The sequence below is a fragment of the Corella eumyota genome, chromosome 7 (genome assembly GCF_963082875.1).
Source record: "Corella eumyota chromosome 7, kaCorEumy4.1, whole genome shotgun sequence".
Lineage (NCBI taxonomy): Eukaryota > Metazoa > Chordata > Ascidiacea > Phlebobranchia > Corellidae > Corella > Corella eumyota.
The window spans coordinates 1844791-1860647 of NC_137496.1; the positions used below are offsets into that span (position 1 = coordinate 1844791).

At 31.3% G+C, this 15857-nt stretch overlaps 6 protein-coding genes across 8 annotated transcripts; all 6 read left to right on the top strand.

Annotated features, from left to right (window-relative positions):
- The first annotated feature begins 200 nt into the window (after positions 1-200).
- LOC145760078 (DNA-binding transcriptional regulator BolA-like) lies at positions 201-778 on the top strand. The gene has a single exon (XM_082573944.1). It carries the CDS (start codon positions 347-349, stop codon positions 776-778), a length of 432 nt encoding a protein of 143 aa, XP_082430070.1. The 5' UTR covers positions 201-346.
- A 4-nt stretch (positions 779-782) lies between these two features.
- Positions 783-1286, top strand: LOC145760080 (proteasome assembly chaperone 3-like). Its single transcript, XM_082573945.1, has one exon. The coding sequence runs from the start codon at positions 783-785 to the stop codon at positions 1200-1202; it is 420 nt and encodes a 139-aa protein (XP_082430071.1). The 3' UTR covers positions 1203-1286.
- Positions 1267-2289, top strand: LOC145760077 (proteasome subunit beta type-3-like). The gene has a single exon (XM_082573943.1). The coding sequence runs from the start codon at positions 1335-1337 to the stop codon at positions 1950-1952; it is 618 nt and encodes a 205-aa protein (XP_082430069.1). The 5' UTR covers positions 1267-1334; the 3' UTR covers positions 1953-2289.
- On the top strand, positions 2288-4196 carry LOC145760076 (MAP3K12-binding inhibitory protein 1-like). 3 transcript variants are annotated; one of them, XM_082573940.1, is made up of 7 exons: positions 2288-2392; positions 2475-2579; positions 2650-2724; positions 2803-2897; positions 2965-3041; positions 3267-3449; positions 3780-4196. In XM_082573940.1, the coding sequence occupies exons 1-7, from the start codon at positions 2321-2323 to the stop codon at positions 3995-3997; spliced, it is 825 nt and encodes a 274-aa protein (XP_082430066.1). In that variant the 5' UTR covers positions 2288-2320; the 3' UTR covers positions 3998-4196. The 3 variants fall into 3 exon arrangements, with proteins under 3 accessions (XP_082430066.1, XP_082430067.1, XP_082430068.1); XM_082573941.1 differs by having other exon boundaries at positions 3786-4196; XM_082573942.1 differs by lacking the exon at positions 2650-2724.
- Positions 4197-4229: 33 nt separating this feature from the next.
- On the top strand, positions 4230-12307 carry LOC145760075 (MTOR-associated protein MEAK7-like). The gene is made up of 7 exons (XM_082573939.1): positions 4230-4366; positions 4447-4662; positions 4851-5078; positions 5223-5529; positions 10920-11038; positions 11265-11453; positions 11767-12307. The coding sequence occupies exons 1-7, from the start codon at positions 4232-4234 to the stop codon at positions 11926-11928; spliced, it is 1356 nt and encodes a 451-aa protein (XP_082430065.1). The 5' UTR covers positions 4230-4231; the 3' UTR covers positions 11929-12307.
- Positions 12308-12337: 30 nt separating this feature from the next.
- On the top strand, positions 12338-15704 carry LOC145760081 (uncharacterized). The gene has a single exon (XM_082573946.1). The coding sequence runs from the start codon at positions 12380-12382 to the stop codon at positions 15317-15319; it is 2940 nt and encodes a 979-aa protein (XP_082430072.1). The 5' UTR covers positions 12338-12379; the 3' UTR covers positions 15320-15704.
- The last annotated feature ends 153 nt before the right edge of the window (positions 15705-15857 follow it).

A 15857-nucleotide genomic window follows, 5' to 3' on the forward strand; every position in this document is an offset into this window, starting at 1 on the left:
TGGATCAAACTTTTTAAAAAAATTGAAATTTTTTCTGATTTGTTAACGCTAATTCATACAGATATTATAGGTTGTATTGCTAAATGTTATGAGGCTCTTTTCTGCATTACTTGCTAGGAAAAAGTCTCAGTTTATTTTGGTAGAGTGTGTGTCTATGGCCGGTACTGGATCAACTTTTAACAAATTACGTAAACGAGTTGACCCAAAAGTAGTTCTGCTTAGATTTGACAAACGTGTTAATGAGAACGTCTTATTTGTGGAAAATAAAAAGCTGAGATCTGTTCATCCAGAAGACATTGTTGCAGTTGGCTGGGATAAACAGAAGTACAAAAGATAATCGCACTACATGTTTCGTATTTTTACTGCTTCTTTATCTAAACAATTTGTAAATACTGGAAAAGCTCGTTCTCAATTTAAAATAACTAGAAACAGTTATTCTATGGATAACACTGTTGGCCCTGTTCAATTAAAAATCCAAGAAAAACTCAAGACTGAATTTAGTCCAACTTATTTAGAAGTTTTTAACGAAAGTTACAAACACTCTGTACCTAAAGGTTCTGAAACACACTTTAAGGTTGTGATTGTTTCTGCAAACTTTCAAGGAAAAAGTGCAATTCAAAGACATAGAAGTGTTAATACTGTATTGAGCGAGGAATTAAAAGGCCCAATTCACGCATTATCCATACAAGCCAAAACATTGCAGCAGTGGGAAAAAATCAATCACTTTGTTGAGGAAACACCGCCCTGTTTAGGAGGATCAAAAGCTGATAAAAATTAAAAAAATGTCTGGGAAAAATAAAGACCCACTGCCAAGCCAGTCTTGGTCAGTTGAAATTAATGATATTAAAACTGATATATTGTGTGCCAAATTCAATGATCGAAATCTTGTAGTCATAACCCAGTTTGAAAAATTTGGAAGTGTTATGTCTGTAACAAATTATGAAACACAGACAGGTTGTTCCTTTCAAACCAAACCCTTAATGGGAAAAGATGACCAGATAATGCATGTGTTTGCCAGAGCTATTGCTGAAGTTGTTTATAATGCAAATAAATCCAAAGTGCCCATGGAAAATGCTTTGCCATTTCAAAATAATCCAAAGCCTTTATTGTGTACTTTAGCTATAAAGGATCTAACTCCCGCTACATTATCTGAAATTTGCAAGATTTTAAAATCTTCTAACGTGTGGTCATCTGAAATTTGAACTATTAATTTGTGTTTGTAAACCTAATTTGTTGCTTTAAATGATATTTTGAAAATGTGTACTAAAATAATTTGTTTTGTTTAGGCTAACTAGGAATTTTTTAATAAATTTTTGTAATCACCAAACTTCACCATGTCTATTATGTCTTACAATGGAGGTGCTGTAATAGCAATGAAAGGAAAAGATTGTGTCGCGATTGCATCAGATTTGAGGTATGGAATTCAAGCTCAAACTGTCGGAATGGACTTTGAAAAGATCTTTCCAATGAGCGATCATTTGTTCATTGGTTTAGCTGGACTTGCAACTGATGTACAAACTGTGTCGCAGAGATTAGCATTTCAATTAAAACTGTACAACCTTCGTGAAAATCGTGAAATTTCTCCTAAAACATTTTTAAGTGTTGTTTCGAATTTGTTATATGAGAAACGATTTGGACCATATTTTATTGAGCCTGTTATTGCTGGATTAGACCCAAGGACTTTTGAGCCGTTTATAGCATCTTGTGACTTAATTGGATGTCCCATGGAACCAGAAGACTTTGTTGTATCAGGAACTTGTGCTACGCAGATGTATGGTATGTGTGAAGCTTTGTGGCAACCTGATATGGATCCTGATACCTTGTTTGAATGCATTTCCCAGGCTTTACTTAACTCTGTTGATAGGGATGCAGGATCGGGTTGGGGTGCAGTGGTTCATGTGCTCGAGAAAGGAAAAGTTACAACAAGAAAACTGAAAGCTCGCATGGACTAAAAAAAACTTAAAGCTCTAGAAAATTCAAAAACAAAAGTTCACTTTCGTTTAAGCTATTTTGGAAAATAATTTTTTATTGTATTTTTGAATTGCTACTGTCATTAGATCTTTTTTTACTATTGTTTGTTGATACACTTTTTTTGTTAAAAAGAACTTAACAATATTGAATGATTTTTAGCAAACTTTGTTCTTGCAGCAACAATTAAATACTAGTTCTCATAATGTTAGAGTGCATAGTAAAATTTATTAATGAACATTTAAAATATCTTAGTTCTACCAAAATTGTTAAAGTAAAATGCTGCTTCTTACAGTAACCATGATTTCTTTTTCTATTTAGTTTGTATATTGCAAAAATATTGTAAGTTAATATGTCTGTTAATAATTCTCAAAAGAATATTTTGCAAGGAGCTATTACAGCAATCAACACATTCTTCAAACAGGTATTTATTTTATTTTATTTAAAAAATATGCACTCAAATTTATATTAAAATTAAATTAACTTTTATTGATTTTTTTTGTTAGGTAAATGTGCCAGCATCAATACTGCAAGAATCTTTAAATTTGGAAATATTTGATTTATCTTGTGACATTCCATCTAAAGTCAAAGATTTAATTTCTTCTTTACAGGTTAGTTGGATTCAGTTTATTAAATTAAAATGTTAAATGTAATTTAAATATGATAATGTATGTACATAAGGTGTGCCTAAAAACGGAGAAAAATGATGAAAATGTGACTCCTGATCTTATTCAAATAACAGCTAGTAAGGAGGAGGTATAAAAGGATTTTTATGTAACTTAAAAGTTATAACACTCTGCCAATTTATTACCAAATATTCTGTTTTACTTAAAGTTAGACAAACGAATATCTGCATTCATAGCTCACTCTCAACAAGCAGTAGATGAACAAAATGTCCAAGAATTTTGCCAGAACTCATTGATCACCAAGTAAGTAAAATTAATTCAATTTTTGCACGATCTTAATCTGGCACATAAAGTAAAATTAATTTTTTAGGTCTTGTCCTGAAGAAAGTTGTGCTAGAACAGATGCTTTGTACAAAAGAAGACCAGCAAATATAACTCACATGCAAGGTAAGTAAAACATATCACAGATATTGTCTTACATAAAAAAGAAAATCCTAGGAGCTTACTGAATACAAAAAATGTAGTATTTATTTTGTTGATATAAATCATACAGTGATAGTTTTATTTATTATACTTTATAGTTAATAAAATAGGGCTATGCAAAACAATGATGGTATAATATTAGTAATCAACTGCCATTTGATAGCATATATTACCATTTATTCATTTCAGTAAGTAGAGTTTATAATGAAGAAGGACCACAAACTAATGTTAACAACCAAGGGCAGTGGATTCCCTCCAGACACAAGATAAAAACTGAAGTAAAACCTCAACATTCATTCAAACAAGTAGATTGTCCACCAGGATTAATGGAGAGATTAGATAACCTACAGGACCATCTGAAAATAAATTCAAGTAAGAAAATTTTAATTTGTGAAGTTTAAGAAGAATAAAGGATCACGTATGTTGTCCGGTTCTAGACAAAACATAATTACACTACGGCTCTCCTCAATTATCTCGCCTGGATTACAGTGTGAGAGAATTATCACCTACGGATTACGGATTCTCTCCTATGGTAAACGGCATGTTGTTTTGTCTAGAGCCAGACAACATATGTGACCCGAATAAAGTAACACTATTTTGTGTATTTATTTAATATAAAAGTAACATTTACCAAATGTTTTGCCACTTCAATATAATTAAATTTGATAATATTAGTTTTTTGATAACTTTTAAACTTTTTAGTAACAGCTCCAAAAGATATTTACGAGCGATTAAAAGAAATGGAGAAGCGAGTTTTGCATCTCGAATCAATTTCTCCCGAATATTTTTCCATGCAAAAAATGAAGTATGAAAAATCCAGAAGTAGAAGTCACAGTTTGGAAGACTCTCCTAACTTTGAACTGAATGAAATTGACGACAGAATCCGATATTTAAAACGAAAACTCTTAAAAAAATCTTAATTGGAATTCTACTTAAATATTTGCAATATTTTTTATTTATTTTGATTGTGAAATTACTGCTTTTTTTTACCCTTATGTAAAGTTATATATCCTTCATGCTTACTTTTTATCTTTTGAGACAATTTGCAAAATTTTCTATACAAGAATTATATTTTTAAATCTAGTTAAAAAATCTTGAACATTCTACTTTTTATTTAGATTTTGAATTAAATTTAAGGCTTTGTAAACTCTAATATGGGGCAATCAACAAGTATTAAAGATCAACCCAAACACGAAGACTCAAGATTATCTGAGACTGAAATAAAATACCTACAAAGCCATCTTATTTCCTCTGAAAACAAAACACTGTTAAACTTATCTGCATTCAAGGTAAATCAAATAAAAATTTTTTTCAATTTTATTTTGGTAAATTAATGTTTGTCATATTTTTACTTCGATTATTTTTTTAGAAAAATATCCAAGGCAATTTATCTTCAGAAATTGTTGATAGAACCTTAGCGTTTTTGCAACATAGATGTACACTTTCTGAGAGCAAATTTAACGTAGAAAAACTGTTTAAAGATATTTCAATACTGACTTACGGAGCAGCTGATGAGATAGCTGACATTCTGTTTGAAATTATTCATTTTAATAAAGATGAAATAAAACCAACAGATTTTGAACAAGTAAATTTTTGCATGTTGATCTTAATTTACTCTTCACAACCAAACTTAGTTTAAAAATTCATAAAATCGGCCTAAATGTGCAAGTTAAATAATTATTTATAAAGAAAACTGATTTATTTTTTTAAATTTGTAAACATATATTTATTTTTTTTATAAAATGTATTTTAATCAACATTTCTGTGTGACAGATTTTAATTCTTGCATTACAATCTCTTTCCTTTAAATCCAAACCTTTTAATGTTGAAACAACTGCTTGCCAAAGATATTGCAATACTATTTTGGAAGATAAAAAATTCTCTGAGTTTTCTAAGGATCAATTTATCGACTTTTTTCAAAAGAAAGATATGTTTCTTAAAGAAATACTTCAATCTTTCTTCCAGAAAATGTTTTTCGGAAAATGTGCAGAAATGAGCAAGGTAAAATCACTGTGGAAATAATTTAATAAAATTGATTATATTTTGATAAAAAAACATTTGCAGTATATATTAGGCTTGAGTTTTAATTTTTTGTAGCAAATATCATAAATTCTCAATTTTTCAAATTGTTTTTTTTTTGTTCAGGATATTCTAGGCCATGTTTGTGTTCTAGTTCCTTCTATTGACAGTTCAATATTACGCCGGGAACTTACACCAAAAGACACAGCACTTAGTTTACCTGACGTGATATATCTCAACTCCCATTTACCCGTCGACGTACAACATAAATGGAGGTTGTTGTATTCTACAAGACTACAAGGGGAAAGCTTCTCCAGACTTAGTTCACAAGCATTAAACAAGGGTCCTTTGTTAATTGTGGTCAAGGACACAGGTGGCCACACGTTTGGAGGATTTATTTCAACTAATTTTGTGCACAGTTCTAAATATCAAGGTATGTAAGTTTGTCAATAAAAATCACATTTTTAAAATTAAAGTAATGTAAAGTACGTCCACTTAGTTTTAATGGAAAGGGGTAAAGTTCAATAATCATGTATTGTAGCAAAGTTTGGTATGTAACGGAATGACAAAAAAAACAGTAAATGCTGTGCTTGAATAGAATAACTTAAAATATGTTTATAGTGAATTGATGAGGTTTCTAGAAACAGGAAGTTTTTTTTTATATTTCTTTGTAATGATGACTTGAATGCTCGAAAAAGTTATGATAAAAAGGTTTAGGATGTGGAAAATTCGGTTGAAAGGCGGTTATGTTAATAATTTATAAAGCTTTATCTTAAAATGAGAAACTGTAAGGATTTAAAGTTGTATTTTCTGTTAATTATTAGTCTTCTTGAAAATTCTTTCGTAAATGGAATGATATTTGGTTGGGGACCTATTAGTTATGTTATTCAACAGGAAGGGTTTTTTAGTGATGAGTGTCATAAAAACATAACAATAACAAGTAATCACTCAACTACAGTTATAAATACTACTACAATACATATCTGTGCAAATCAGAAACAAAATCTTGTGTTGCTGTACACTATAATTGCCCAACTAAGTAATATTTCTGTACTTTCTTGGGGCTTGCTTTTTGATAAGTTTGGTAACTGGTTGTCAAATGGAATTGGTATTATCCTGCTTAGTGGAGGGTATTTCTTATCAGCTGCTGTTTCACCAGAACAATCATGGTTATTGTTTATTACTTTGTCTATGTGCGGCTGTGGTGGGTATTTTGTAACAAGCACTAACACAACTGTTGCTTACTTGTTCCCCAATAAAGTTACTTTGATTTTAACTTTATTAACAAGTGCCTTTTCTGCTTCTGCCTGGGTGGGAAGTGCTGTAAAGTTTTTGTTTGAAACTGGATGGACTTTAAAGAAAATTTTTATATTTCTTGGAGGAATGTCATCACTGTTGTTTATCAAATTGTTTGTTCTTATGCCGAGAAAACATTTCAAACATGATTTTAATGCAAATAAAATTAAAGAACAGACTTATTTACTAAATGAGGAACCAGGAAGAAATATTGCAGACAGCAGCAAGAATCTTGAAAAAAAGGAGTCATCTTTACAAAATCAAGTACTTTCACTGCCCTTTTTTCTTACAGTTGTGTACATATCAGTATTAGACTTGCATATGCAAGAAATCATTTCCACAATGTATCCATGGCTGTTGTCTATTACCCATGACAACATGAGGATAACAAAGGACTACCTTTCAATTTACGGCGTCGTGTTTTTAGTCAGCATTTTCATTTCTTCAGTTATTAGTTATGGTATTCATTTTTATCAAGACCGCAAGTATAAAACTAAAGGGGGTTGTCTCATGGACTTGCTCAAAAAATCTGCCGTCTATACTGTTATTGCTGTTTTAATATCAAACTTATTGTTGTCTATTATAGTTTTAATACCCTACGTTCAAGTGCAAAGTTTAGTTTTTTTTTTTTTTTTTTATTAATGTCTTATTTTCCTTCTAAGTATTATGGAAGTCTTTCTGGGATAGCAGATATTTTAACTGTTCCCATTTGCCTTTTACAAGTTGGAATATATCATCTTGTCATCACTATATTTAATGAGTCGTTCGTTGTAGTTAATATCGTATGGCTTGCTATTGCTGTTCTATTGTTTGCTGTGCCCTTGACTCTTGTGTAGAAAGTAAAATAGCGAAAATACAGTGAATTTTCAAAATGAATAAAATTGTTTTGTTCAAGTGTTTTATCAGTAATTTACTTGTAATTTTTGTGGTTTTTTAATTGATGAACTTCAGGAAATGGTTTTTCCTTTTTTTAAATATACCAGATTGTGATGACAAATGTTTGTAATAACTTCTTTTTAAAAATAGTTTTATTAATATGCAGAACACTGTAATGCCTAAGTGTCAGAATTTGAAGGCTTATCTGATCTTATTTCTTTCTATAATTGAAGTTCTATATGTAAATGGAATTATGTTCGGTTGGGGCCCTATTAGTTTTGTACTTCAACAAGAAGATTTTTTTAGCCAAGATTGTAAGAAGAATAAAAGCAATTCAAGTAATTATTTAACTACATTGAAACCCAATGTCAATGTTCATATCTGCACTGAACAAAGCAAGGAATTGGTGTTTTTATTTTCCATACTTTCAGTAGTAAGATATGTTTCAACATTGTTATGGGGCTTGCTACATGACAGATTTGGAAACTGGATTTCATGTGGAATTGGAATATTCAACCTAAGCGCTGGATATTTTATATCTTCAGTAGCAACCCCTGATACTTCATGGGTGTTCTACATTTCATTTATAATGCTAGCAAGTGCTGGGAATTTTATAAGCTCAACTAATATAACAACCGCCCAATTGTTTCCCAGCAAGTTGACTTTGCTTCTAAGTATTATCACCAGTGCTTACAGTGGGTCAGGTTGGGTAGGTAGTGCTATAAAGTTCCTTTACCAATCAGGATGGACTCTGAGCCACATTTTTATACTATTTGGGACTATATCACTGCTGTTATATATCAAGTTGTTTTTGCTCATGCCAAGAAAGTATTTCACAGACCCTGTTAAACAAGAACAAACATCTGAGCGGAGAAACCTGATTTCAGATAGTCTACAAGCTGATAAAGACTTTAATTACAACAAAGAAAATTTAACTTTAGTTAAAGTGATATTTTCCAAGCCCTCACTTGTATTTTTAATCTATTGAACAGTTCTAGATATTCATGCTGTTTTTATAGTCGACACTATGTACCCTTGGTTGCTGGAAGTATCCAATGGGAACATTGCCTTAACAGGTCAATATCTTTCATTAAGCGGTGTTGCATTTGTTGGAGGAATTTTTGTGACCCCAATTCTGAGCTATATAATAAATGTATATCAGGATTACCAGCTAAAAAGTGGGAATTTTACTTTGGAATATTTGGTAAAGAAATCTGCCTGTTACACCATAATTGCTTCTTTAATAATCAATGTACTTTTATGTTGTTTGGTATTAATACCTAACCTTCCAGTTCAAGTGTTTAGTTTTGTGTTAATTTCTGCTTCAAAGGGATTTGTGGTATCAAGTTTTTATAATATATTGATGTCCTTTTTTCCTTTAAAATATTACGGTGCAGTTAGCGGTTTTCAATCCATATTTGTTGCTCCTCTTTGTCTTCTACCCAATCCATTGTATCATGTTATAGTTACTGTATTTAAGGGCTCATTTTTCGTACTTAATTTAATTTGGCTTGTACTGGTAACTTTACTCTTTGCTGTGCCTGTGTTTTTGCTGCATAAAACAAACCAATCTAGAGTTTAGGTTTATTTGGTTTAAAAAATGCACCTATTTGTTATTTAGTACTTTTTTAAAGTTTCTTGCATGATATTTACGTAACATATGTGTATTTATTAAGTGTCAAAATGTTATTTTTTAGTTGTAGGTTTAAAATTCTGCAGGATACCAAACTGTTTATCTCACTATGTGATAATTAAAATATGTCACTATATTTAAACTTGTTCTCAGATTCCAAATGTTAAACAAGTTTGCTATAATTGTTAAAATTTTAAGCAAGCTCTAATTAGTTTCTTAAAACTTACTTTAATGGAAAATTTGCTTTAGTGCATTAACAAAAGTGCTAACATATTTCATTGACTGCATTGCATCAGTACATTAATCAAGTGTTCGAAATGGTATTTTTCAAATTAACAGGAAGTGTTCTTTTTCCGTAGTTGTACTGTTCATATGTTTTACATTACATTATATTTATCTGCAATAATGGTTAAGTTTCAAAGTGTTCAGCCTTATTTAATTGTAGCATTATCAATAATTGAAAATGTCTGTATTAATGAACTAACCTATGGATGGGGACCAATTGATTATGTTATTACAAAAGAAGAATTTTTTATTGAAGGATGTCATGAAAATTCAAACTTAACAGTTAGTCACACAAATTTAACATCAGCTAAAATCTGTGCAAAGCAAAGTAAAATGACTGTGCTACTTTTTACGGTCGTAAGTCAATCAAGATTTGGTTTTGCAATAATATGGGGACTACTTTATGATAAGTTTGGAATGTGGGTTGCTGCTGGTATGGGAGTGATCTTTCTTAGCGGAGGATATTTTCTATCGGCAATTGCAACACCTGATAAGTCTTGGGTGTTATTTATTTCTTTTGCATTGATTGCTTTCGGTGGCTCATATGTAAGTTTATCAAATTCAACCGTCACTTATTTGTTTCCAAAGAATACTGCTTTGATTTTAAGTTTGTTATCAAGTGCTGCTTGTGGAGCAGCTTGGATTGGGACGGCTATCAAACTTCTATATAATGCTGGCTGGACATTAAGTCACATCTTTATTCTGCTTGGATCTACAGCTTTGCTTTTGTTTATCAAACTGTTTAGTTTAATGCCAAGGATTAAATTTACAAGGGACTTTAATTCAGTCCAAGAAACAACAAGTTTATTAAGTACTGAAAATTGTTGCAATAAATCTGCATCAAATGACAAAAAATCAGTTTTTTATCATTTGTTTTCATTGCCTTATGTTTTGTTTATTTTATACTTGTCACTAATGGACCTGCACTTACTTTTTATGATCAGTACTTTGTACCCATGGCTTATATCCATCACAGATGGAAATATAAAAATAACAAGTAAATACGTATCTCTTTATGGCGTTATGTTTTTTGTAGGTGCCTTTATAGCTCCTGTGATTAGTTATATTTTTATTATAATTCAAGGTAATTACATAAACAGTAACAATGTTTGTGAAAAAACTCACAGTAAACAATCGGCATGTTATTACATTTGTGTTGTGCTAATCTTTAATTTATTACTTTCTTGTATTGTTTTATTGCCCAATGTCCCAGTCCAAATTCTGTCTTTTATCTTAGTCGCTGCTACCAGAGCAATTTCCAATGCAAGTTTTTATAATTTTATGATGTCTTATTTTCCCCCTGAGTATTATGGCCGTTTGCTTGGTATTGGTAATATACTTGTAATTCCTGTTGGTTTTTTACAACTGCCAATATACCATGTTGTTGTAAATGTGTTTCATGGTTCATTTTTTATTGTAAATATAGTGTGGCTTGTAGTTTCTATCATCTTGTTTGCTGTGCCTATAACTCTTTTACTAAGATTAAAGTGTAAATAAATAAAGTTTAAAAAAGTCTTCACACCAAAAACATTGTTGTAAAAAAAAGGTTGACGGAATTATTACAATAGTTTATATACAGAAAGGCTTTTTACACTTTAGATTGATGTCAGATTTGATTTAAAATTAACCAATTGTGATATTGGACATGTCAACATTAGTATTAACAAGTCTAATTATTACCACATTTCAGCTTAACTAGTTAACCAATTAGTTACATTTTAAAACTATTGTAGGGGATGAGAAAAGCTTTCTTTTTACAATTACACCAAAGCTTGCTGTGTACAATACCACTGGTTACAATGATCATTATGCTTATATAAATGTCGGCCAGGAGACGATGCAAAATGGCTTGGTAAGAAATTGACCACATGAGTATAGTTAAAAAAATATAAATCAAGTATATTTATAACAAATTGGTGATAATTCTATTTTGCATTTAAAAGATATCTTAAATTTTACTCAATAAACTCTAAAAAGATATCTTAAAGTTTACTCAATAAACTCCAAATAGGTATCTTAAATTTTACCTAATAAACTCCAGAAACTTATCTTAAATTTTAACTAATAAATTGTTATAGGGTATGGGTGGCCAGCATGAATATTATGGCTTATGGTTAAGTGCAGAGTTTGGCAAAGGTCATAGTAAAGCAAAACCCAAATGTACAACTTATGGAAGCCCACAACTTTCTTCTGAAGTTGAATTTAAAATCGAGGTTTTAGAGGCATGGGGAGTTGGAGATGAACCCAAAGAAGAAAGTGATGAAGAGGTAAGTTAAACAACTTATATTTAAGTAACCCATTGTATTTGAGTAACTCATTTTATATTTGAGTAACTTATATTATTTGAGTAACTTATTTTATTTGTGTACCATATTTATTTTATTTGAGTAACTTACTTCATTTTGTGTGCTTGTTTTATTTAGGTAATTTGAGTAACTTACACTATTTGAGTAACTTATTTTGTTTGAGTTTCGTTATATTATTTAAGTAACTAATTTTATTAAAGTGTTATATATATTATTTAAATACCAATTTAATGGAGTAACTTACAATTCTACACAACATTTCAATTTGTTTTAGGAGGAGGGTACAAGTGTAATAGACAGACGGCCTGATGTTGTCGCAATCCTGCAAATTGCAGGCAAGGAAAGAGTAAGTGAGGGTTACAGAGATGAAGAACAATCAGCAACAGCTTTACCTGAAGACCATCATCTTCATGAAGCACATGATGCTATGAATTAACTTTAAAAGCCAAGGGTGAAATAGATTTCTACTTGGTCTTCATATTTTTTTGCTAAGTAACTATGTATAGATTGTTGCAATATAGTTTTGTTATAATATACAGTTTAAATACTATTGTATTGAAAAAAGCATGAAATAATTTCTATGTACATTGCTATTTGTATTATGTTTCTTACGCTTTAAATTGTGCAATAATTGCATGGTTGTATGTAAAGTTATTGTTGCCATTAAATCTTTGTAATCACTTTGTTTCACATATTTTTTAACCTTTTTATTTCACTGTAAATCTTTTGTATGTAAGACTTTCAAATTATTTTGATTTTTCTTTCTATGATGTATTGGAGATGTAATCATTTTACTTCTTTAAATCTATAATTCATTAAATTGTGTTACAGATTTTCAGGCATTTGTTGCCTTAGGTTTTTTGTAATTTGATTTAAAATTATTAACAATGTCTGACCAAGTAATATTGGAAGAAGATTATGATGAAAACTACATCCCACTTGAAGAAGAAATTCAGGAATATGCGAGACTGATTGGCTTGGATCCAGTAAAAGAACTAGATCTTATGTGGATCGCCAAAGAAGGGATAAATGCACCGTTACCGACGCATTGGAAACCGTGTCAAGACACGACTGGAGATATTTATTATTTTAATTTTCTCTCAGGTGAGAGTATTTGGGATCACCCTTGTGATGAGTTTTACCGAACGATGGTAGCCGAAGAAAGGCAGAAGAAATTAAAAATGGGGCCTCAGAATCCTGTGGTAGTTAACAAGAAGAAAGATAAATCAGCAAAAAAGGAAGCGAAAGCAAAGAAAAAGAAAAAGGACAAAACTGTCCCCCCAAAATCTTCATTAGGTCAACTTAATCCTCTTAAAGATTCTTTTGGTTCAGTTGGTTCTTTAGGCCTGAGTGGAAGTTTATCACCTACTGGTCTTGCCCCTTTAAAAGAGTTAGGCTCTCTGCGGGGACCCCCAGGACCATTAGGGCAAGTTAGGTCACCAATGGGTTCTTTAGGGCCTCTTGGTTTAACAGGAAGCACGATGGATAGTACTTCAGATATCGGTAGAATCAATCTCGATAAAATAAAGACCCAGGACTTGGAACTCTCTGGAGTTGAATATCAAATCTCTGAAGAAGAAGAAAATGATAAAGAGGAGGGAAGTGACATTGACAAGATGATTGTGTCTCCAAACTCCACCTCCACAAACTCCGAGGAAGATGTAAAAGGTCATCTTGCTAACATGCTCGACATTGATTCGCTTGTTCCCGTGGAAACTAATAAACCAATAGAAAAGCAAGAATCGCTGACAACTTTAGCTCCAAAACCAGCCACTGCAGCTGCAATTGCTGCAGAAAAAAGAATGTACGGGAATCTAAGCAAATCTCCAAATTTACCGACAATATCTTCTTCTGAATCAGATGCTAGTGAGGAGTTAATAGAGAAAAAGAAAATTGTAAAACAAGAAATCGATTTGGAGATTGAGAAGGAAAAGTCAAAACTTATTGCTGATAAAAAGAAAACTATTGAGGAGTTTAAGACAACTATTCAACTTGAAATTGACCATGAAAAGGCTTTGTTAAAGGATGAAAAAAAATCAGAATTAAACAAACTAAAAGCTCAAGTAAAACTTGATACTGATATTGAAATTCAACAGTTAAAGGATCAAGAAAATAAAAGATTGGAAAAGGCACAGGGCTCTTTTAAAGCAAAGGAAATAAGGGAACTTGAAAATGAAATTGGTGACAACATTGAAGAAGAAAAGCAAAGACTTGAAGCACTAAGAGAAGAGCGCTTACAACAAATCAATAAGGAACACACTGATGAACTTATGCATTCTGAAAGAAATTTAAAAAATAAATTGGAATTGGAAAAAGAGAATCAAGAACGAGAACTGAGAAAGGAATACGATTCTAAGTTGGCTGCTTTTAAGTTGTCATTGGAACAAGAACAAATTGAGAATAAGGAAAGACTAAGACACACACTAGTAAAGGTTGACTCTATTGGGGAAGAAACTGAAAAGAATATGACCAATCTTTTGAATGAGAAAACAGATGTTTTATATGCTGAGCAAAAGCGACAAATCAATGAAATATCAACAAAACACGATCAAAATTTAAGATCTTTGCACCAAGAACATGATGAGAAATTTCGCTCTGAAAAAATAAAGCTCCAAAGAAAAATGGAATCAGATTTTGAGATTGAGCAAAGGATTTACGAAGCAGAAAATGAAATGAAACTTAAAAAGTTAAAACAAAAGCTGCAAGTTTCATTTGAAGAGGTTAAGAATGATCAGGAGATGGCCGACATACGAAGAAAACATCTCAATGATGAGAAGGCGAGAATAGATGGACTTGAAAAAGATTTGCAACTTCGTCTTGGTAGTATCCAAAGAGAAAATGATACCGTTAGACAACCCTCAGTTAATAGCTCCAAATATCAACAGGATGCATCCAAGAAGTCTCTGGAGAAAGAAATTGAAGCTATCAAACTGCAACAAAACAACCTTCAAAAATCTGTTCAATTTCTGGAAACAAGTTTGGTTAAACCTGACGAAAATTCACTTAAAATGGAGGATTTGGGCGGTGTAAGTTCACCCTCTTATCCGGATTACAAAAAAGAAGAAAAACCTGCTGAATTTTCACCAAGACAAGCGTGGGAGAAGGAAGAAAATGGTCTTCAAAAAGCAAGGGATTTTTTGCATAGACAGCAGCAGTCTTACCATAGGAACAACATTGAAAGTTCTAGTTGGGCAAGAAGTATTCATGATGCTGAAACCACAACAAGAAGCAGTGAAACTAAACGATTGCTGCAAGAAATTAAAGAAAGTTTAGAGAAGGAGGCAGTGGATTTAAGCATCAAGACAAGTGACCCTTATGAGAAATGGGCTGAAGCTCGCAAAGGTTCTACAAACCCTTCTCAAGTGCAAACATCTACTCAAAACCATCAAAAGCCAAAACAAAGTGAGGATCAAGTAAATATGATGGAGTACCTTAAAGCAGTTGACTCAAAACTTGATCATATCATGAAGTTCTATCAAGCTAACAGAGAACCACAGAACCAATATTCTCTACCTCCAAGTTCTGTAAGAAACAACAACTTTGTTGGTGATATTGTGGACAGGGAGCTTGCAAACAATTGGAGAAAATACTTTGGTATTCCTTCATTTCAACATAATGTCGATTTTCATCAAAGTTCATCTGCTCCCAACTGGCGACATCAATATATATCAGGACGAGAGCTTATGGAGAATGGTGGTAAACCTTCCAACCCAGCTGATGCTCTTTATCAACATTATGGTCCTGGAATTACTCCTGCTTCTCCAAGGGTAAAGTTAGTGTTAGATGAGGACACAAATCAATTGCGACAAATTACCCAGTTGGATTAGGGTTTGAAATGAAATGTGCCAAAGTTTTATATATGTTGATTTAAAGTTATTATTTTATTCTTTACTGTTTATAGTTCACAATTTTATATATATAAGCATTATTATCTTCCATACATTTTTATATTAACATAATTTGTAAAATACTTTATTACAAAGAACTATTATATCTTTATTTGTTGTAATATTTTTCAGTGATTCTATTTTTTTTCAAATTTAACACTGTGTTTTTTATATAATATTTTATTTAAAGCTTTTAAAATTGTAAAGCACCAAATGTAAACTTTGTTTAGCAACTTGAACTGATAGAAATATATATTAAAAGGTGTTATTTATTTGTAGTACTATTGTTACACATAAGGGTTATTTTTTACAGTTTATAATTACAACCTAAGTGCTAAATTTCATATTGATTTGTTACTGTAACTAACAGAATTTTTAATTGGAAAATAATTATTTTTTTAACCACTACTATTAGATAATTAGTGCCTTTTTTATGTCACCATTACTACGTTTAAATGTTTTATATTTTTAGACTTTT